We start from the raw sequence: 24,161 nt of genomic DNA, 5'->3' as shown, positions 1-24,161 counted from the left end.
TGTTATCAATAAGTCTTAATATTTGTTTAATCTTGTTCTATCTCTAGTTGTTTGAAAATATATAAATATGCTTGTTGTGGGTTGATAGGATTAATACAAAACGGAAATATATAATGAAAAGAACTTATTACATTTGTGCTCTATATATATATATATATATATATATATATATATATATATATATATATATATATATATATATATATATATATATATATATATATATATATATATATATATATATATATATATATATATATATATATATATATATATATATATATATATATATATATATATATATATATATATATATATATATATATATATGCGATATAAATATTACGCAATATCTTGATGAAATAAAAGTCAGTAAGTTTATGTACTCAGTAAATTCATATATCCTTTAACATTTATGAAACCCAACTATGTAAACATACAACCAAGTGAGTTCTGTGTTGCTTTACGCTACAAGTCGCTGTTCGTCATATTTTTAATGTACTCCAAACAAAACTAACAGCATAATCAAAACCAAAGCAGTTATCATAACCATTTAATTAGAGAGAGAGAAAGCCTGAGGGAGGTGGAGGGGGTGGGGGAGAGAGCCACCCGCACTGTGTGATATCACGGCCACAGCCGCGCTTTGTCCCTCCTTCATCGGCTGCAAGCTGCGCGTGATCAGACCCTATCATTCTCTGGACCCAGGTGTGAGTTACTGTCAGCTGCTCGGAATTTGCTACCATTTCATTGAAGGTTTTTCTCTTTTCGTCGCGACGGACCGGGGCCCGACACGTAGATGTCCCTTGTACTTTGCTCTATCCGCTTTGTTTACAAACAAAGGGCGAACCGCTATATACACGGATCTGTGTACGCAGCTTGTCGTGGGCATATGGATGTCCCACCAGTGGTTTAAAGCACGAGAGGGCATATTGTTTTATTATTTCATAGGGAAAACACTTCATGAATCCAATACAGCGCTCTGTTTTGTAATAAGTGAAGTGAAGGGCCGTTCAAAAGCCTTTTTGCGGTGATCCACGGGTACATTTTCGGGAGTGGTAATTTCAAAACAAAATTATATTGATGTGAGTATGACAATTGTTTGGGGGCAGATTGCATTCTTATATATCGGAGGTTACGGTCCATCTCCTGCCCACATGACATTTCTGAACGAAATTGAACGACTCATATCAAGAGTTAAAAAAAGCACCTTATAGGGGTTAATTTTTTATTTAAGATATTCTGCTTGGTTATATACGAAACCATCAGACTTCTTCTTTGGTTGCTTGGAAGGATTGTCGGATGATATCCATTTAGGAGAAAATACTGTAAAGGGCCTATTTCATCCCTAAATTTGGCCAGTCTTTCCTGTAAATCTGAAGCCATGTTATCGGGGGAGCACCTGCGTACAACTTTGTTCATCAGCAAGTCTTTGTAAACATTCGCCTATGACAATGCGCATTTCTCTCGAGGACAGCTCCGTAAACGGGGACGTCTACGTACACATCACCAGTATACTTTTTTAGTGTGGCCTGGTGGTCAGTTCCAGCCCGTTATGACGCTGGTAGGTGTTTATGGTGGCGCCATTTTCCTCGGCTCATGCTGCCCCCTTAGCTAATCTTCGATCCTCTTTTAGTGAGAATCTAAGAGTCCGGGCCGATAGATGATGATCTTCAGGACTCCATGTAGGTAGTCTCAGGCCACTAAGTGATGACTGAAAAGTTGCCAGCTTGTTTGTATCGGTGGGCGGGTCGTAAACCGGCGTACTCCAAGACGCCGCGCTAGCACTCTCACGACTCAGCCACCACCTCCCCAGATAACTCTACAATCTACATTTACATTTATTCCACCATATTGGAGACATCATGGAGCACAGAGACGTTTTTCTCGAGCAATCTTTCACCTAGTCTCCTGCTCAAGACTCCTGTGGAGTAACCGAATTGAAAGCGGATTTGGTCGCGAAAGGGGAATACTGCTTGTCCTACGCCAGTGATCCCTGTATGAAGGCTCGCGTAATTGCCCGCCGCTGTTATTTGAACATTCTTGCCAACGCCTCCCTGGTGACTGATATTGGGAGAGTAGAGGTTAGCGAAAACATGATCACAGTCAGGGATATGTAGCCCGCCAAACATAACCTCGTTCGTAAATTCCTCCGGCCTGAGCAGCGCCTCCAGGACCCTCTGTTCGCACATGTAGTCCCTTTTTATCTTCCCACGGAGCTCGGTGTCGAGGTGCTGCACGTACTGCCAGAAGTTTTTCTTCACGTCACGCGGCGTTGAGGTGCACTGCGTGAAGGGTATGGAATGACAGCCGAGAGGAAGTTTTTTACAGTTCTTCATTAGTCGGCGGGAATTGACGGGGACCCATGTGGAAAGACTGTAGATGTCTCTTTCCAACCCCCCCTCTCGCGCCACCTCCATCATGGACACGTTCACTGCAGCAATGAAGCAGGCGTTGAGGGTGGCGCCAGTGGCTCGGGCCTTGGCAGTGATCTTCTCCACCATCTGCTTGTCGAGGAGCAAAGTCTTCAAATACGTCGTAGTTGGGTTTGCTTCGTTCGGGACACCATAAGCTTCCATGAGCAGGGGAAGATGTTTGCTCGGTAAATGTTTTCTGATGGCCGCCATAAGCCTCTCAGGATCCCTTTCTAGTTCTTCCCTAATCTTGTTTTCCCTCTCTCTGGCCTCCACGCCGTCACGGAGCTCCCCGACTGGCCTAGTGTCCACGGGTGATCCTCCGAGGAGGCTGTCGATGATGTGGGACAACTGCTCCGACATCAGTAGTACGACTATTCCGTCATTAGCAGCATGGTGGATGGACATTAGGAGGTGACACTGATGAGGATATGCTGCCTTCACTTCAGGGAGAGGACAGGAAGCATCTGGAGGACATGGCATGAGCCGAGCATTCCACAGTGGCCCATTACAGAGGTCAAATTTTACTTTATGCAATTCAGAGTGTTCGTGCTCCAAGTCCGTAGAGGTCACCACCTGAAAGACAAAAGCGTCGATGTGTGGTGACTGACTTCAAGAATGACATGTAGCACTCAAAACTTTGCTTATTACCAAAGACAGTCAATGGTGTTATGCCACTGTGCAGCCACGTATCTCTAATAGTACTGTACCTGTAAATCTATTTTTTGTCGAGGCATGTTGGCGACCCACAGCTGCCCCTCCCGTTGCCTGAAGCAAATTCTGAGTGACTCGATCTTGCTGTTGAAAGAAAATGAAAATGAGAAAAGTCTCACATGTGACCACTCTTGAACAGCCTAACTACGTCCTTATGAAGCATAGCTTATCCACCAAGGCATTATATAATGCCAGTGTACGCCCCTGCCCCCACTGCACCTACCCATAGAGGTGGACGAGCGCCTCCTCCATCAGGTCAGGGGTGATGGGCGCCACGGAATTAAAGGTGAGGATGGTGCTCTGACAACACCCGCTCTCCACAGCCGCCACTCTGGCCTGTGTCCTATCGTCTGCGGGGAACCTCCACTTGAGACCCTCCTCTCTACGGGCAGGAAAAGTAATGATCAGGAATATCACCTACATGTTGTTTATTAACCATAACCTAGCACACGGCAGAACTAAATGTGACAATCGATGTAAACGAGGCGTCCCTATGCTTTTTAAGACAACTAAACTAATTCCAGATGTCTACCGGCTTCCTAATTAAACAAATGTCTTTTCCGCCCTACTTTAAGAAATAATCAGCGCTTCTGGATATGGTTATGTGTGGAGAGGATAAGTTTGATGATGGCAAGACCATCTGGGATTACCTTGTGGGTGATCTTCAATGGGAACGTATAACATACGCCGAAAGTTACTTTTTACCCAGTCTTCCTATTTATTTGAAACATTAACATAAGTTAGGTTACGCTACAGACAACTTTTTTCCCACACAGTTTTTTTATATTTTTTTATTTGAAATTGGGAGGAAAATGCGTCGGAAAGAAACTGTATCTACACTTGCACAATATAACATTAAAGTTTTTTCACTTAACCTCCGATTTTATGTCATTTTTTAAACATTTTTTATGTGGCGGCTGGGGGCGCCCAACATCCACTCACTTGATGTAGTGTTTCTCCTGTGGAAATGCTACACTAAGTGACAAGCCGAAATAATTGCCAACAAGTATGGTAACCATTTCAACACGCTGGGTGGTAACCAAATGACCAGGGTAGGGGCAGGTCTATCTGAATGAGGAATGCAGCACCCTCAACCTCCCCCGAGCTGTCTTTCCCCGCTTTATCTCCCTCTTCTGTTCACGCTTCTTTCCTTGGGTAGCCGGGTGAGTAATCCCCCCAGGTGTCCTGCGTCCCTGCCCTATGGCGAGCAGTCAGGCCAGCCCCTGATCTGGGCTGGTTGGGGGAGGGGCCTGCACCCCCTCCCCTACAACAAAGTGGCCTTGCCAAAAACAAATTAAAAAGTAGAGGTCGGGGTCGGGGCGCGAGCCTCGACCCCGATCCGGTCTTGCTGGGGGGCCCGACCGCGCGACAGGCTTCCACGATGCATCCGCATCCGCATCAGTGACGGGTACAGGGCAAAACCTACGAGACCCCTGCACCTCGAAGGAGGAATGGCCCCCTAGCCCCTCTTTTTGTTTTGGGGGTGGCCGGGGTGGTGCAGAGGCTGCGCCCGCCCGAAGAACCAGGCCCGGGGATAACCTTCGGAGGGTTCTGTGTGTGGACTCCTGGAACGTCCGGGGCCTCTCGGACGATGATCGACTGCCCCACCTATCAAATGAGCTCAGAAGGCCGAGGGTGGACATAGTGGCACTCTCTGAGACAAGGAGGCCTGGCAGTGGCGAGATCAGTGAGGGGGGTTACACCTTCTACTGGTCCAGCATGAGCAATGGCTTCCGTGTCAGGGGGGGTAGCTATGGGCATCTCCAGTCAATTGCTGCCATTTGTGGTTGAGGTTGCTCCGGTTGATGAGCGTATAATGCGAGTGAGGCTGAAGCACACACTGAGCTTCATGTCTCTTGTTGCAGTGTACGCTCCTACCAAGACGCGCGAAACTGAAGAGAAGGAGACGTTCTACGCCAAACTCGATTCCGTATTAGACCAGTGCCCTCCCCGGGACACACTCTTTGTCCTGGGCGACTTCACTGCTACTACTGGCATTGACAGGGTTGGCTACGAGCTATGTGTTAGTCCCCATGGATCTGGTACCAGGAACATCAACAGGTCTCTCCTCCTGATTTTTTCAAAATACAGAAGGTCGAGAATTGCGGGTTCCTGGTACAGTCAGATACAATAAAAGTGTAACCTCCCCGTTGGAACCGTCAGTTTATCGCAAGCTTCGTACACATCCGCCACCCAACCACTCCACCAATAGCTGTCACGACCAGGTCATGACCTGACGTGAGTGGATGATGGCTGACATTGCTCCACCCACTCCCCCCCTTCTCTCTCTCTCTCTCTCTCTATATATATATATATATATATATATATGTATATATATATATATATATATATATATATATATATATATATATATATATATATATATATATATATATATATCAAACACACACACACACACACACACGCACACCTTTGAAAATAGTAGGAACTCTTTGCTTCCCAATAAAGTTACCTGGTGTGGCTGGGCCTTGAGAGAGCAATCACTTAGGGGCGGATATGCGAAACTCATTAAGGAGTGACAAGCGGAAATGAGGGGCCTAAGCGGGGTCAGGAACTCGTGTGTGTGTGTGTGTGTGTGTGTGTGTGTGTGTGTGTGTGTGTGTGTGAGAGAGAGAGAGAGAGAGAGAGAGAGAGAGAGAGAGAGAGAGAGAGAGAGAGAGAGAGAGAGAGAGAGAGAGTAACAAGCTTTGTGTGTGTCCCCGGGTTCCAAGAAAATGAGACACAACACGCACATTAAAATTAATATTACATATATAATTACATCTACTATTTACACTTAAAGCACTTAACACTTAATAAACAAAGTAAACCAATAATAATGCCAAGCGGGGTTGAGGCGACGGTGGCTACTCCCTGCTAAGGACGGTAAATGTTCATAGAGTTGCCCATCTCATTGTGGTACTTCTCACCATAACCATGGGTTAGATCTCACAATTCAATGCATTTTGAACCCCATATATATATGCATCGCAAATTAATAGCAACGCTGCTAGCGATTTTTGAGAAGTTAGGGAATTTTTTTGCGGCCGCCTCGGGGCGTCACGGTGGGAACGGGGATACTTTGTTCCCCGTCTCTTCTCACACTTACCATCGGTTAGATCTCATTATTCTACGCATTTTGAACCCCATTTATGTGCGTCGCAAACTGCTGCTAACGCCGCTAGCGATTTTTGAAGTTAGCGAGTTTTTTTGTGGCCGCCTCGGGGAGCAATTGAGGGCGCTGGGAGGGAGAGCGTGACATTTTCATGTGTTGACATTTCACGAGTAACTAACACACGGGTAACTAACACACCTCGCAGAAATAAGTCGAATATACATGTGGGGGGGTCGAGGGGGGCGAAGCCCCCCCGTTAGCTGTTAGGGCGTAAAGTTCGGTTGGGTTAGTTTAAATATGTTCCCCCACCCTAAACCCTCTGCAAGCTATTTTGCAGCTGCGGCGGCGGATGATGAAATTGCAATAAGTCACTTTTTAGTAGTTTCCGAAGAAAAAAACTGTCTCCAAATGAAAAAGCACAAGGCCGCTGATGTTGAGCGTCGGTGCCGCCGCTCGCAGCACGGCAGCCGTTGGTCCACTCGTTCATTTTTGCCCATCAGGTGCTTCTTCTACTGTGAAAAAAATAGTTTAATAATATGCGTGTGCCCAATTGAAGAACAGAAAACTTTGTGGAAGTGAGACCACATCTGTCAAAATAACTGGATGGAGTTCATGGGGAAGGCAGGTTAGAACTGCTCATGAGGGGCAGGGAGCCTTAAAGCGCTCAAGTACACTTGGATCCATAAGATTGGGCTCGTGTTTGCGGCGTCCCGCATGGATCAGTCTTAGGGCAATAATAATTACTCTTTATCAGCCTCATCAACAATCTTAGCTACGATGTGTTTATCAGCTACATCAGCGATATTTACAACGGTGTGTTTATCAGCTACATCAGTAATCTTTGGATAGGCGGTGGCTGAGTGGCTAGCGTGGGAACCGCATTCACCGCGTGATGGACGACACGGGTTCGAATTACCACGCTACCACCTGGGATTTTCAAGCACCGTCGAGTGGCCATAGGCTACCCACATGATGTCCTGAAAACCACCCATCAACCCGGACTCTAGAGGAAACCGTCCAATCGAATTAAGAATGAGTTCCGGGGGGCAGCATGATGCTAGAAAAGATGGCGAGACTATAAAACACGTGCCTGCGCCATGACGGGCTGAGTCCGACTACCATCCAGGCCCCCCAAGAAAAGCCTACCGGCGCTATAGGCGGACATGTAAAAAAAAAAAATTCTTAAGTGAGGTGTGTTTATCCGCTACGTAAATAATCTTGACTACGGTGTCCGTAATGAACACCACTGAGTGCCGGAAATCGAACCCGAGCCTTCCGAGTAGAGGCCAGGCAGCATTTCAACTATGCCAACGATGAGCTAGAAGATCACCGCGCCAGAAGCCGCTTCTGCGGACTATACTTGACACCCTCGCCCCGTACTGTGGAGAGAAGGTACCCGTGGCCCGTCGGATCTTTCGGTCGGTGATCTTTTAGCTCATCGTTGGCCTAGTTGGTATGCTACCTGGTTTCTACTCGGAAGGCTCGGGTTCGATTCCCGGCAATCAGTAGTGTTCATGGCGGATATTTTCACTGTGTTATTGCGGTTTCTCTAATGTTTACATACACCGTATGTGCCACAGTGCAGGGCGAGGGCGTCAGGTATAGTCCGCAGAAGCGGCTTCTGGCGTGGTGATCTTTTAGCTCATCGTTGGCCTAATTGGTATGCTACCTGGCTTCCACTCGGCAGGCTCTGGTTCGATTCCCGGCACTCAGTGGTGTTCATTACAGATATTTTCACTGTGTTATTGCAGTTTCTCTACATTAGCGATCGTGACTACGTACAATGTGTTTATCAGCTACATCAATGATTTTGACTGTGGTGTGTATCAGCTACATCAGCGATCTTGACTACAGCATGTTTATCAGCTATATAAGCGATACTAACTAACGTAGAAGCAGTGACTTTAAGTTTACTGATGAATTTTTTAATTGGACGACAGAGAGGAGGCAGGTTCATTGGTAAAAGTTATAGCAACCAGAACACAATAATTATCCATAAATTATGTCTGTCGCTGGTTAAGCCTCACCTTGATTATTCTGTTGAGTTTTGTTGCCCCGATTACATAGATAATGTAGATTGTCTTGAAAAAGAAAAGAATTACTAAAATGATTCAAGGATTTAGAAACTTACCTTACAGAAAAAGACTAAAGAAAACTTACTTTCCTCCATTGGAAAGACGTATACTTAAAATATTATTCACATTTTAAACGTGTAAAAGTCTTGATGAAGTAGGTATTATGTTCAGGAAAAAATTGGCAAAAACTGGTTCACGAACAGTGCGGTGGAGGAGTGAAGCAAACTGAGCATATAATTATGTTGCTGATGCAAACACGACTGAAAGTTTTATATGGAGGTAAGATATATTACTGGATGGGGAAGAACTTCGTGAATTGCCCCATTGCCTTGTTTCGACTATCTTGTCTCTTATAGTCTCGTTAAATCCTCGTGTATCATTGTAAAAGGCACTGTAGGTCCTCTTCCTGAAAAAAAAAAGATATATACAATATAAACAACTATAGCCGATGCCAAGCAAAGCGACAGGCAAATGATTCAGCAAGTAGGGCACGGGCAGTCCCTCCCGCCAGTAGTGTCAGTTACGGCCGATGTCTCCCTTACACTTCTGGCTGGGCAGGAGGAGGATTTCCTCCTCCTCAGCCATTCCCTTGAAGTTCGCTCTGAGCCTGTCACAGCGAAACCTCCCCCCCCTCACACACACACACACACACACACACACACACACACACACACATCTCACCCTTCCCTTCCTATTCACACCTGCACGTCACAGGATACAATAGAAGGAGTGTGGGTTATGAAGGGGAGGCTCTTTCTGTCTATATATTTTCCTTCTTTATCATTATTTTTTTCTTTCTATTTCTTTTTCTTTCTCACTACTTTTTTATTTCTTTATTTTCTTTCTGATTAATTAATATCTTTCTCTCTTTCTTTTTCTTTCTTATTATCTCTTTCTTTCTTTCTTTTTAGTTCTCATTATTTCTTTCTCTCTTTCTTTTTCTTTCTCATTATTTATTTCTTGCTCTCTTTTTTTTCTCAGTATTTCTTTCTCTCTGTTTCTTTTTCTATTTCTTTCTTTCTCTCTTTCGTTTTCGTCCTCATTATTTCCTTATCTCATATTTTTTCTCATTATTTATTTATTTCTCTCTTTGTTTTTCTTTCCCATTATTTATTTATCTCTTTCTTTTGCTTCCTCTTTCTCTTTCTTCCTCTTTCTCTTTCTTCCTCTTTCTTTTTCTTCCTCTTTCTTTTTCTTTCTCCTTCTTTTTTTCCATCTTTCCCCTCTTTCTTTTTCTCTTCCTGTTCATTCTGTATATATTGTTCTTTATAAATCTGACTTTCTTTCTTTCTTTAGCGGGGTATGGGAGCACGAATGGGCTTGACTGCGCTCCTTGGGATTAACTGGCCAGCTTAGGACTCTGTAGATATTCACGTTGATATGCTAGCTAGTGACACCGCATTAGGGCACCGGAATGCTTCAGATAGTCTAGGCGATTATGGCAAACCTTTCCTCCTCCTACTCTCTCTCTCTCTCTCTCTCTCTCTCTCTCTCTCTCTCTCTCTGATAATAAAGACATTTAACAGATATGTTGTTACTGATTGTAGAAGTGAAATAAGTAGGAGGGGCAGAGGAAACTATGGTAAAATGAAGTTTCTTTAAGAATTGAAACAAACAAGTTGGAGATCACCAGTGTCAAATGAGGTGGAGGGAGAAGTGGGCGGAGGTGCGAACCCTCATTAGGCGGAAGGATGAGAGGGGGTGGGGAGGGCGGGAAGATGATTATTGGAGCGTTCAATCTTGGCGCCTCAACTGCGGGCTCATATGGCGCCGAATTTAATACAAAGAAAATATTATATTATAAAACTATAAAAACGGTTGAAAAAACATGATAAAGAACGACACAAATAAAACTATGTAAAACTGGTTAAAATAAACAGAAACTTGATAAAAAACAACAATAACAGGTCAATAAAACCAACAGGAGGTTAAGGACGCCTGCCTCTTGTAGGAAGCCATAAACGTCATGTCCCGGGGAGAGTGCCTTCTCCCCAAGCACCAGAGAGAGAGAGAAAGAGAAACTCCCATCTCCACCCCGACACCAGGGGAGGTACAGTTCTCGCAGGTCCCCGATACTGGGGCACTCGACTAGCAAGTGCCGAACAGTCAGGGGGATCAAACTGTCATCACAGTAGGGCTGAACTCCCCGGGACATGAGGAAGCCGTCGTGGCAACTGCAGCCGTCCACCTGCGCTGCCACACACTCTTGAGTGCAGACCGCACGGTGGGATGTAAATCCCGGGGTGGAAGAGCGCACTGTGAGAGAGGACGAGAAGCAGCAGCCCGCGCAGAGACGTGGGCAGGTACCCAGCAAAAAATATTTGGTGGCCACGCCTTTTGGCCAGAACCAGCCAGCTAAAAATTTATAAAACTATAGGGTGGATGCCTCTAAATTCTTCAATTGCGGACAGGGCTGCCTGTGAGTCAGAGTAGACGGTAAAAAAACGACAGGCAAAGTAAAGATTCTGCGGTAAATATTGAGGCTAAGGGAGGTAATGTTCCGGAACTGGAAAAATCTAGAAAGACAGCTCCAAATCCGACGCCAGCATCGGCTTTGGAGCCGACCGTATATACTGATACAGAATTGGCGCGACTTGCTGTGTGTGACAGGAAAAGCTGCCGAGCAGTTGCTGTCGAGATACTTGCTTTGTTGAAGTTGAGGTACCGGCAGAAATGTGTGTTTGGGAACTCCCACGCTGTGATGGGGGGTACCTGATAAACTGCTATTGGGAAGTATGGTAGTGAAAGATATTCCGGACACGGAAACCAAAGGGGCGTGGTAGGAGAGGCTGGTTTTTGTATATTACATATACATTGATGTCTGAGGTAACAATGGAGGCAGGGTTGTTTGGCTGGCGTTGTAGCCTGTACCAGTATTAAGAAGTCCGTCTCTCTGCAAGTCTAAAGGTGGTATTCCTGCGTCAACTAAAATACTTGATAGTTGACAGTCGAACTGCAGCGTGATGGACTGCATCAGTTGTACGGAGGTGGGAGGTTGTTGCTGATGTGTATACTTCCAGCCGTAGGACAGTCTCGACCCGATGAGTGCCTGGTAAAAGCGTAGTAGTATAGTGCTGTCAGCGCCCCATGAAGTGCATGACAGGACACGATAGAGATCGAGCGATCTCATGCACTTAGTTTTTAAGGCTGTTAAGTGTCGGAGCCCTGTGAGGGGCCTATCGAGGACAAGTACCAAAAACTTGTGTTCTTCCGCAACAGGTAGTCGTGAACCGCACATGATGAGATCAAGGTCTGGATGGTGACTTATCAGGCGGCACAAAGTGCATGGCAACCGTCATAGATGGTGAGAATCGGAGGGCATGATTCTCCGCCCATCTGGATATTCTGTCGATGGCATGTTGCAGTCTTCGTTCCGCGGAGGACATCCGAGACGCCGAATACCAGATTGCCAGGTCGTCGACCTAGAGGAAGGACGACACCCCCTCTGGGAACGACGTTGTAACTCCATTTATGGCCACGGCAAAAAAGATGACACTGAGGACGCTTCCTTTGGGAACTCCTTCCTGGTGTTCATAGAGGGGTGAGTAGGAGGCACCAACTCTTACGCGGAAAGACCGTCGCTCTCAACAACCTCAATAAACTTTGGCATCCTTCCACGGAGACAAAAGCTATGAAGCTGGTTTAAAATCCCATACCTCCATGTTGTGTCGTAGGCCTTCTCGAGGTCAAAGAAAATACACACCATGTGTTGTCTTTCTGCAAACGAGCAGCAGATAGCTGATTCAAGACGCATGAGGGCATCATTCTACTGTTGTTCTCATCTTCCGAAACCCTGCCTGGTAAGGAGACAGGTGGTTATTGCTCTCTAGATGGTGTACTAGGCGAAAATGTACCATCTTCTCCAGAAGTTTGCAAAGGCAAGATGTTAGAGCAATTGGTATGTAGTGCAAGGACTGACAATCATCCTTCCCATGTTTACGGATGGGAAGTAGACTGGCTTTGCGCCATTCAGTTGGCATGATACCAGTCTGCCAGACTGTGTTATATATTTGGGGCAGCAGGGTCGTAGTGGTAGGGCTAAGGTGTCTGATCATGGTATACTATATGGGATATTATCGGGATCCGGGACGTTGTACCGGCAGGCAAAGTAGAGCAAGTCCTTGTCGAGAGCTCTCTCAATTAGAACACATGCGCCCTGGTGATGGCCAGTGTTCGCTGCAGTGGTGTCAAAACCCATGCCGACGATTCGGTTGGTCAGTCCCCATTCTTGCACTGCGTCGACAACAGCGCGAGCAGCATCAGTGCCGCTGCCACTGGGAAGCTTGGCTACTCCGAGGAGCTTAAATTCGCTCTACCCCGACACCAGGATTGGGAGACGATCGACGTGTTTCTTAGTAGTGAGGTCCATCATCATTTTCCATCTAAATGTACTATGAGAGGACCGTCAGACTTGATCTCCTCTTTCAGAGAAAATGCATGGTGTTCGCGATGTTGACGGCAGTGATCGTGGATGGAGCTTCGGTTGATATTCAGTTCCTCGGGGTTGTGGCCCAGAGAGCGTGCTGTCTCTGTCAACACGTAGACAGCTGCACGGTCGCTCACCTTCGCTCGATCAAGGGACGCTGCTACGCCTGGCGTCACGACGTTTATCAAGCCATGTTTTGCTCGTTTTGGCTCGCTGGGGCCACTGGCGCTGCTGTGGGAGCTTCGAGTTGGGCTACTGACAGGAGTGCTGCTGCTGCTGCTGCTAGATGATTCAAACTCCGCGGTCGCCGACGATGTTGTGGCCTCGTGAAGCGCCTTTTCCTGCCTTGATGTCTGGGCCGCGTGGCGTTCTGCAACACGCTTCTCAAGAGCAGCTTGCACGGGATCAAAGCCGCCCATCCTCCAATGTTGACCAGGCTCGCGCTGGGTGAGGAGGAAGTCCTTGTCCTCCGCGTTTGTCATTATTGCCATGGCATCTGCATGGGCCACGTCGAACAAGTCATCTAGTTTCTCACCAAATTTATTTTATCGCTCACTTTGAGTCGAGGTAGTGCGTTTTTTGTTCTTCCGGATAAGGGCATATTCTTTATGCACCTTCTCGATCTTCGTCTCCACCTTATCAATTCGCTGCTTTGGAATTCTTGCCCTCGCCCAGACTTATTCCACAATGAGGAACACCTCGTGTGCCGAAACGCGTATCGTATTCTTCCGAACATCGAGCTTGTAAATAACTAGACCTAGGACTTCTCTTCCAGATGCTAGTTGGTCTCCAGGGATTGTTTCCCGTGGTGCCACAGTATCAGTTCTTCATTTTGTGCTTGCCATCACACACAAAGACAAAAGTGCACGTCAGGAAAAGAAAATTATACAATTTTAGACGGATGAAAACTGATGAATTATGTTATCATTGAAACATTTGCTACAATTAACTTAGAAAGGCATTCCTAACAAGGTATTAGACAATATTACTACACATGTCAGTGTTGTTTTCTACTAACGGGAATTATATAAAACACCATCTTGGGCATTTGTTTGCGGCAAACCACTCTTTGCCGTTTAACACTACATTGATTTGGGGTGAAATTTCAAGGTCATTGAGCACCAGGTAAATGCCATGCTATTTTGATAAAATTTTGGCTACAGTGTTTTCTAATGAAGTGGAACAGGAATCCGAGTGGGGAACACTATTTTTACAACTTTTATTTTAACGACCACCATAAAAAAAAAATATATATATATATATATATATATATATATATATATATATATATATATATATATATATATATATATATATATATATATATATATACACATATATATATATATATATAATATTTTTTTTTTACAACAAATAAGGCAGCTCAAGGGCACACAAAAAAATAAAACAATAATAAAAAAAAAAGCCCGCTACTCGGTGCTCCTAAGAAAGAAACAAAAAAGGTGGCCGAAAGCAAGATCAAATACGGCAGGAGAGATGTCCTGATACCCTCCTCTTGTAAGAGTTCAAGTCGGAGGCAGGAGGAAATACAGCGGAAGGAAGATGGTTCAGAGTTTACCAGCGTGAGGATGAAAGAGTGAAGATGCTGGTTAACTGTTACATAAGGGATATGGACATTATAGGGATGATTAAGAGTAGAAAGTCGAGTGCAGCAGGGCCGCGGGAATGGTTGGGGGGGGGGGGGGTATGTAGTTAGCAAGTTCAGAAGAGCAGTAAGCATGAAAATATCGATAGAAGATAGAAAGAGACGCGACATGGCGGCGGAGTTTGAGAGGTAGAAGACTATCAGTATGATGAGGAAAGCTGATGAGACGAAGAGCCTTAGACTCCACTCTATCCAGAAGAGCTGTGTGAGTGGACCTACCCACACATGAGCTGCATATTCCATACGAGGGCGGACAAGGCCCCTGTAAATGGACAGCAACTGTTCGGGGGAGAAGAACTGGCGGAGACGGTACAGAATGCCCAGCCGCAAGGAAGCTGATTTAGTAAGAGATGAGATATGAAGTTTCCAGTTGAGATTTTGAGTTAAGGATAGACCGAGGATGTTTAGTGTTGAGGAAGGTGATAGCTGGGTGTTGTCAAAGAATAGGGGATAGTTGTTTGGAAGATTGTGTCAAGGGGATAGGTGGATAAACTGTGTTTTTGAGGCGTTGAAGGACACCAGGTTCCTCTTGCACCAATCGGAAATAATAGTAAGATCTGAGGCTAGGCGTTCTGTTCCCTCCAGCCTTGAGTTGTTAAGTTCCTGTGGATGAGTCTCCTATTAAATGAAGTTGAGTAATGCAGAGTGGAATCATCGGCGTAGGAATGGATAGGACAGTTCGTTTTGGAAAGATCATCAATGAACAACAAAAAGAGAGTGGGAGATAGGACAGAACCCAGTGGGACACCACTGTTAATTGGTTTAGGGGAAGAACAATGACCGTCTACCACAGCAGAAATAGAACGGTCAGAAAGGAAACTGAAGATAAAGGTTCAGAGAGAAGGCTAGAAGCCGTAGGAGGGTAGTTTGGAAAGCAAAGATTTGTGCCAGACCCTATCAAAAGCTTTTGATATGTCCAGCGCAATAGCAAAGGTTTCACCGAAACGGCTTAGAGAGGATGACCAAGAATTAGTTAGGAAGGCAAGGAGATCACCAGTAGAACGCCCCCTGCGGAACCCATACTGGCGATCAGATAGAATGTCAGAAGCTTTAGATAGACAAGAAAGTAAAGCTATAGGACGGTAGTTTGAGGGATTGGAACGGTCACCCTTCTTAGGCACAGGCTGTATGAAGGCATACTTCCAGCAGGAAGGAAAGGTAGATGTTGACAGGCAGAGGCGAAAGAGTTTGACCAGACAGGGTGTCAGCACAGAAGCAAAGTTTTTAAGGACAATAGGAGGCACTCCATCAGGTCCATAAGCCTTCTGAGGATTGAGGCCAGAGAGGGCATAGAAAACATCATTTTGAAGAATCTTTATAACAGGCATAAAAGAGTCAGAGGTGGGATGAGTAGGAGGAATATGCCCAGAATCGTCCAGAGTGGAGTTTTTACAAACAGTTTGAGAGAAGAGTTTAGCCTTAGTGATAAATGAAACGGCAGTGTTGCCGTCAGGACTGAGGAGTGGAGGGAAAGATGGAGAAGTGAGGTTGGAAGTGATAATTCTCACTGGATGCCAGAAGTCACGGGAAGAGTTAGAGAAAGCAAAGTTTTGGCATTTTCTATTAATGAAAGAGTTTTTGGTTAGTCGGAGATTTGGCACGATTCCGGGCAGAAATGTAAAGTTAATAATTAGCATTAGTTTGAACGCTCTGGTACCTTTTGTGAGCTGCCTCTCTTTCATTGACAGCACGATAACAAGCGTGATTAAACCAAGGCTTTTTAGCGTGAGTAGAGAAAGAACGTGGAATGTATACCTCCATTCCAGAGACAATCAGCTCTGTGATGCACTGAGCACACACAGAGGGGTCTCTATCCTGGAAACAATAATCATTCCACGGGAAGTCGGTAAAGTACATCCTCAGGTCGACCCACCGAGCTGAAGCAAAATGCCAGAAACATCGCCTCTTCGGTGTGTCCAGAGGGTGTACAGGAGCGATTGGACATAATACAGAAATAAGTTTGTGATCGGAGGAGCCCAGCGGAGAGAACAATTTGGCAGAGTAAGCAGAAGGGTTAGAGGTAAGGAAGAGGTCTAGTATGTTGGGCCGGTCTCCAAGGCGGTCGAGAATACGTGGAGGGTACTTAAGCAACTGCTCAAGATCATTGAGGAGAGCTAAGTGTTAAGCTTGTTCACTGGGCTGGTCATTGAAAGAGGATGACAGCCAAAGCTGGTGGTGAACATTGAAATCTCCTAAGATGGAAATTTCAGTGAAGGGAGAGTGGGTCAAGATGTGCTCCACTTTAGAGTTCAAATAGTCAAAGAATTTTACATGATTAGTAGAGTTAGGTGAGAGATAAACAGCACTGATGTATTTATTAATAGAATGACACTGAAATCTTAGCCAGATGGTGGAAAATTCACGAGAGTAAGTGATGTCGTTGAGCACGTAGACGCATCATCCAGCTTTGGATTGACATTTAGGATAGATATAGTAAAAGGGAATAGAGTAGAGATTGCTGTCAGTAGCCTCAGAGACCTGTGTTTCGGTGAGGTTTAGAGGAGGAGAGGTGGTGATGTGTGTGTGGGTGTGTGGGTGGGTGTGTGTGTGTATATATATATATATATATATATATATATATATATATATATATATATATATATATCTATATATATATATATATATATATATATATATATATATATATATATATATATATATATATATATATATATATATATATATATATATATATATATATATATATATATATATATATATATATATATATATATATATATATATATATATATATATATATATATATATATATATATATATATATATATATATATATATATATATATATATATATATATATATATATATATATATATATATATATATATATATATATATATATATATATATATATATATATATATATATATTTTTTTTTTTTCTGATTCAAATGAAGAAAGTTGTTTTTAGCAATGCGAAATATCCGTTTGGCACATTGTCCATAGGTATAATATCCGCTAGGCACATTGTCATGGTAGTTAAACTACCCGTAGGCAGACTGTCCGACCACGGCAGTTCCACCCTTGGAGATCGGTCGTACTCTCGTTCACACTTTTGTTTGCAAGTTATGACAAAATTAATAGTAATTAAAACCTTAGGAGGACACCTGGTGGTGCAAATATTGGGAAACTGAAGATATGAAACTTGATGTGTTTATGTATAGGACGTAAAACATGCTGGCCCTGCCCCTCTTGAAAAAAAATAACTGCGGACGAACCTGTGAGATATTCATATTTCACCTATCTGATACCAAAAATGCCACGATGAGTTGGAGCGGCCCGAAGAACGCTCCAGCACGAAGACTCACCCTGCCGGCTTACTGGACGTGGCGATGTGGGGGAGTCGTTTCCCCCGTTTCACGTTGGTGCCGATGGTGGACGTCCCAGTGCTGGTGGTGGTGGTGATGTTGGCCTTAGTGAATGTTGTGGCCCACGCCCGACACCCCCTGGACGCCGCTGAACGAATCATGGTCTGCATAGGAGAGAGCTTTTAAGAATGAAAACATTGTTCTACAAACTGATTTTTTCCGATATCTCTAAGGCACAACCCCCTCCTCGGCGTTGTATGAATTATGTAAGTTATTGCACGGCAGGCTCAGGCCTGTACTATAAAGCCAATTATAAGATATAATAATAGCATTCATATTTGTAGTAAAAGACCATTATAAGTCATATATATATATTAAGTAATTTTTGAATCCCATGATTTACTCATATACTTCTATACTTGTGAATGCTTTTTTTTATATGGGGAGAGTATCTGCAGTGATAGAATATAAGTAATAACGCATAGAAGAATGAGTGAAAATGTATAACACGTGCATTTAAAGTTATTTATAATATCTATCGCATCAATCCAAGAATACAGTAATGATTCTCTTAGAAATAATATATAAAATTGACATGATGCACTTCCAAATTATATGATGAAGTAAATAGCCTTAGCTGATCGATTTTTTTTTTTTTATAAGATTTTGCAAGCGCATGGACTTGTATGTTATGCATGTGCGCCGTGCCCTGTCACCTCTCTCTACCCTTATCTGTGCAAGCAGTCTTCTCAGCCATCAATATAATTTTGTGTGACCTGCTGCGTTGTTCTGCATTACGCTACCAAGGTATACGTAAATTCTAAAGATATCAATGTCCTCGCCCCCTAATAATATATTGTTTCATCTAGTAATGTAACCTGCCAGGAGTGCCAGGGGGCGTTTAAGGGCGTTTTGATGATAAAGACTTCAACTTCACCTTGGGCAGAATATATTAACACTTAGCCTATATAATATTTTAGGGCGCCGGAGCGAGAGAAACGACTGCCGTTAATCAATGTTTGATGGACTCTCGTGAAGTGACAGGTTACAGGTGGAAAATAGTTATTACAATTGGTCACGTACGTCAAGGTGACCTCCACTGCCTATGAAATGCGTTGTATACGAACTGAGACAGTAAACACTGACGGACGACATTCCACTATAAAGAGTGGCGTGATCTATACTGTCGTGGGTCTTTTCCATTGACAATTGTATACCTAATTCGATGGTGATATTAAATAATAATAATAATAATAATAATAATAATATGTAATAATATATAATAATATATAATAATAATAATAATAGCAGCTAATAATAATACATTGATATCCTACTATAACACTGCTGATTTACCACCTACCGAAGTGATCGCGACCTCGCGATATACAAAATCTAACTAATAACAGTCTAATTTGCCATTAAGCATACATAGTTGGGGAGTTTGTTAAACAGACTGCCTATGATGAATTACATTAAAACACTGGCTATGTAAGAACATATGTAGTCATAATATAAATGAGGAGAAATTAAAACACAACAGTATTGTGACATGAAACATAAAGAAATCTCTCTCAAAGATAAATATAAGGACACATGTATATAGAGGCTATCGGACTGGCATAGTTACAGACAATTTTTTGAAACGTTCAACTAGCTCTAAAAAAATACAGTGAGTGCAACATACAGTAGTGCAACATAGTTACAATGATATTGAGGTATAGGACAGGAGATGCCAGGTTTCTGTCATCTGACTTACTTGAAAAGGAAAAAACTACACCTTGCAGTGGCCTCCCTGCATCCAGTCGCCGTGTCTGCACAACCAAATAATCGTGCAGGACAGAGTTCACTCCTAATAAGGTAGCACATGACGGCAAGAGACTGACGAACTTATCAGAAACATTGTTACCAAAAATCCAGGGTACAAGTAAAGGGACGATACAGAGTATTCGGAAGGCAGCGTTTCCTCAGGGTTTACCCGCAAACTCTGTTTTGTTTACGAAGAACAATGAATTAAGAAATTAGTCATAAGAGGTGCTGGAGAAATGCAATGTATCGAGAAGACCGTAGTGAAACACTCGATGAGGAAATATTGCCAGCCGTAAAACCAGACGGATCCCGGGACGGGTACGTTGTTATGTTGGTGGGCCACGGATATAAGCACATGCTTCCGTTATGGCATGATGACCAATAACCCGTTGATAAGTGGTACCCTCCAGGCGAATGACCACGTACATAGAAGGACTGGGGAAATGGGAAATAATGCAGACCTGAAAGTTCTTATGGAAAAAAGGTGTTGGTGGTAGCTGCTTGTAAGGGGAGCACAGGGAAAAGCGACGTCAGAACGCGCGTTCCCCGCGGGAATTGAGGCGAATCTCGCATACCCACCACCGAACTGGTAGGGAAGGCAAGAGAAGGACATAGAGCAATAAGAATCGCCTGAAGACCGTCTCCTTGCAATACTGCAAGTGATAGCTACCCGTTGAATACCTGAAGCAGAAATTCTTCGCGATTAGAACAGAGACGAGGACGTGTCCAAGGGCTAACTTTACTGTCCTTTGCCTGACGAAAAGGGCAGGGCAATTTCGTGTGCCTCAAGCACGTTCTCCGTCTGAAGATGGAACATGATTGATTATGGTATTATCAGGGTGAAGGGCTGGACTTTCAATCGAAATTGAAAAATATTGTCTCATGTCTGGGGATTTGAATAAGGTGTGAATTTTATAGATTTTGATACATGGTGCATTACCCGATGTATGAGGAATAAGGCAAGGTGTGGCTCTGCAAATTGTGCCGCATCAACCATGTTGCTAATAACCTGCTGATTTGCCGTTGCGACAGAGTTAGCCGGCGATTTTCCAATACATACCAAGGCTACTGATCTAGGGAAGAGAAACTGCAGTTCACCCTGGTCAGTCTGTTTGGACCAACTATTTTTGATAACCTCTACTGCCATCTTGTTTGTCACTGCAACTGTGATTCATCTCAATGTTAATTGCAACAGCGCAAGTTTTCTACAACTGGCGTTGATCGCCCTGCGATTTCCGGGCAGCAAAAGAAGAGAAGTACATGAGCAGCAAGTATGGTCCACGCAAAACGCGTGCGTCCTCGTCTGTTCGCCGTACCGAAGGGAACTTTGGTGGACCCAGCGATGTTGAGCAGCCCTCTTTTGAAATTGAACTGAGTGACCCATAATCCATGTCTACCTCCTCCAACGTTTCCCACAGCCAAGAACAAATCCTATCCTCAGTAGTTGAAAAAGATTCAAGAGTTGGTGCACTAGAAGGTGTCTTTGATTCCCAAGTCTTGGTAGCCCCGTATTGTTAAATCACGCGCCATGCCGAGTAGCCGTTTCTGAAGACCTTATCCTGATTGTATTGTCAGTTGTGTTGGTGGTCAGGAAGTATATGGATATTTTACGAGGAGCACATCTTCTTGGAGGAAGACCTATACTCCTATGTATTACTGTAAATGCCGTGGGGCGCCAGAGCTTCAAAATTGGATGGAGGTGTCGTTGTTGCAAACAGGAGCGAGGAGGACAAGAAATGATCCAGAAAAACGCAACATCATGATCTGAAAGTGGTGCAGGAATAAATATTTAAAACCGTGGTTACTCAGAGTTATATAGCTATGGGTGTTGGAATTATCTTTGTTTGGACATTTTGACTCTGAGAGGAATTACCAATATCAAAGGTCCAAAGGTGAGGGAATGCTGAACTTTTCGAACGATCTGTGAACTTCTGGGCCAGTCCACTGTTGACTCAAGGAACCTCGACCAGATTTCCCCCTTTGTTCGAACACACCAACTGAACATATGGGCTGACTCACTATTTGACTCAGGGGTATCGAACCGATTCTATTGTTCAACTCAGGCGGGACCACAAAATTTGTAGGACCCTCAAATTTAGCTGATTTCGAACTCACTCCCGCTTGCTTAATCATGACTGTAATCACCCTCTTTTAATTTCGCCAGGACAGGCCTGTTTTGTGTTGTTTTGACATCATTTCAACCTTCGTGGCTTTTTAACGTACACCTAACACTCTGGAAGTGTATCTTGAAGGAAAACATAGCCGCATCTGCTGTTGTGCACGTACCTATCAATGCTGTACCAGAGAGGTTGTGTGGTTTTTGACATTAGGAAGTCGTATGGAGAACGTTTCTCCACCCAACCAGAAGATGTAGTAGGGCAGCTTCCCAGTGGAAGTGCGTTTGCCGACGTATTTTATGGAAGAATCGGCTATATGTACGATAGCCAATCCTCCCAGTTATCGTGGAGAATCGTTCACGATGAGCCTGAGGATAGGGTTCCTGTGTGATGAATGATGCCCGCCCCAGTAACCTCCTGATCTCCTATCAGAGCCCTGTCTTAGTGTGTTGATTCCCTACGTTTCGGAAGCAAGAATGTTCAGAATGTCCTGATTGTTTGCAAAAACTACAGGTGAGAGATGCCTTACTCTGTGCCTGCAATGCTGCGGCTGTTGCGAGGGGTTGATGGTGAGGGTGTTCTTGAACCTTGACTTCTAACTCTGAGACGAAGCCAGCCAACTTCCCGCTCGGTTTGAAGGCCAAAGGAAGGGCAGAACGGCGGTTCTTCTCTGAAATATGAAATAAGTAAAAAAACAGCTGGAAGGCTGTCTTCACCTGGTGCTTTTGCATACAGCCCCTTGGAAGCCACTGCGCGTCTTCTAGGCACAGTCAACCGCCAGCTGATTTGCCTCAATCATGGCGTCCCAAATCGGCTTTGTTGAGGATTTTTTTTGGAGGCACTTAACCGTGTGTGCCATCTGTCTAACGATGCTTGGTTTACTCCCGCCCCAGAAGATTTTTATGAAATTACTTTTAAAAACCTCATAGTTTACTCCAACGTCTCCCGAAGCGAACACTGAGGACTATATCAAATTTAGTACCCGAGAGCCTGGAAGTAACCGGGACCGAATGAAAGCGATTTTATCATGATCTTCCGTAATGGAGAAATTTACGATGGCAGACTCACAAAGATCTAGGAACTGTATCGCCGAAAAATCGGTCTCGCCGCCAGAGAACTGCCGAATACTGGCGTGAGTTGGAATGACCCGAATCGGGGGAGGGGGGAAGTGGGGTGTGGCCCCGGTAGGAAGGAGGGGAGGTGGATCGTCAGGCATTTTGATCGGCTGAGTGGGGGTTAATTATTCAGACGAACCCGGAAGGTTTAAATCAGTTACAATATAGGAGCATATTTTGATAGCTGTAAATATTAACCAATAAACGTAACGTGCATAAATTAATAGTTTGCGCCGAACCCCTAAAAACAAGAAAGGATGCCTAGCAAGGTGCCTGTTAGACGTAATAGAAGTTAAGGTTACAATGGAATGTCATAATAATTCTATAAAAAAAAATGCGGTATTTTGGGTAGGAGAAATTAAGTGAGTATGCCTTTAAGGTGCCAGTTTTCCCCGAGCGGCGAAGAGAAAACGGAGTCAGGGCACACTGAGGAAGATGAACAATGATCAGTGAAATCACAGTTTTACCGCTAGCAGACAATAAGAAAGGATCAATATCGTATGCGAATGAACGTTACTCTCACAATTATGACTGATTAACAGTGTTAGGAAGACAGAAATAAAAGGTGGTGCCTCTGCTCGAAAGAAAACTGGAATAAGCTGAGCCGGCATAGTTTAACCAGAAGGGACTATCCACAAATACCAAGATTAATCAGCTGATGTAGTGTAGATGTACGTGCAGTCTGTGGAGTCGCGCCGGAGACCTCCGCGGCAGCAGCGGTGATGAGAGTTGAGGGGAGGGCGGACATCGGGAGACTCGTAATGGCTGCTGGAAGCTGCTGACTAAGCGATTTGACTGGCAGTGAGCTGGTGCCGGAACACTGCTGCCAGACGTAGGACGGCTGCGGCGGTCTTGTTATATTGAGAGATGTGCCGCGGTGGCAGATAAGGCGACTTGGGTGTGTAACCTCTTGAGAAGACGCCTTGCAGGAACGGTAGTGGTAGCTGCTTGCAGTCACCGGGAGATGTCCGCGGGTGCCCTGGCTGACTGTTTGCCGGAAGAGGTTTGAGCCGATGCTCCCGGCAGCGGCGGCGTTGCCGCCCGCTGTGGTGCGAGGGGCATGAGGGTTGTTCCAAGGCCAGTGGGGCAAGCCTCCTCCTGCGGGCGGAGGGCTTGGAGTACTTGTAGCAGGGCTGGCTTGTAGCGGGTTAGGCGGCTTGTAGATTGTGGCCTCGCTTTCGGTTGCGTAGGCCTGTTGGTGGCCCGAGGCTTGACGCCTGTATGGACCTTGTAGCTGAAGCCTGGAGAGCTTGTAGCTGGCGCCTGGCGAGTTGCCGCGGACGGCTGGCTTGTGACCTTCCTTCCTTCTACGCCTGTCCTCGGTTTGTGAGTGAGTTCTCGTGGCTTGGAGCTTGGAGGAGAACGAGGTAGCGAAGGCACAGGCG

At 44.6% G+C, this 24,161-nt stretch overlaps 1 protein-coding gene across 1 annotated transcript in view; it reads right to left on the bottom strand.

Moving 5' to 3' along the window:
• Positions 1 to 363: 363 nt before the first annotated feature.
• LOC126980612 (uncharacterized) overlaps positions 364 to 24,161 on the bottom strand; it is a 61,182-nt gene continuing 37,384 nt past the window's right edge. The window contains exons 2-5 of the mRNA XM_050830716.1: positions 17,736 to 17,899; positions 3,349 to 3,507; positions 3,122 to 3,209; positions 364 to 2,987 (exon numbers count right to left, since the gene is read on the bottom strand). Coding sequence (XP_050686673.1) covers positions 1,839 to 2,987; positions 3,122 to 3,209; positions 3,349 to 3,507; positions 17,736 to 17,896 — 1,557 coding nt within the window. The 5' untranslated portion in view covers positions 17,897 to 17,899 and the 3' untranslated portion in view covers positions 364 to 1,838. The remainder of the gene's footprint in view (positions 2,988 to 3,121; positions 3,210 to 3,348; positions 3,508 to 17,735; positions 17,900 to 24,161) is intronic.

The sequence above is a fragment of the Eriocheir sinensis genome, chromosome 44 (assembly GCF_024679095.1).
Source record: "Eriocheir sinensis breed Jianghai 21 chromosome 44, ASM2467909v1, whole genome shotgun sequence".
NCBI lineage: Eukaryota > Metazoa > Arthropoda > Malacostraca > Decapoda > Varunidae > Eriocheir > Eriocheir sinensis.
This window is presented reverse-complemented; position numbering and strand designations above follow the sequence as displayed.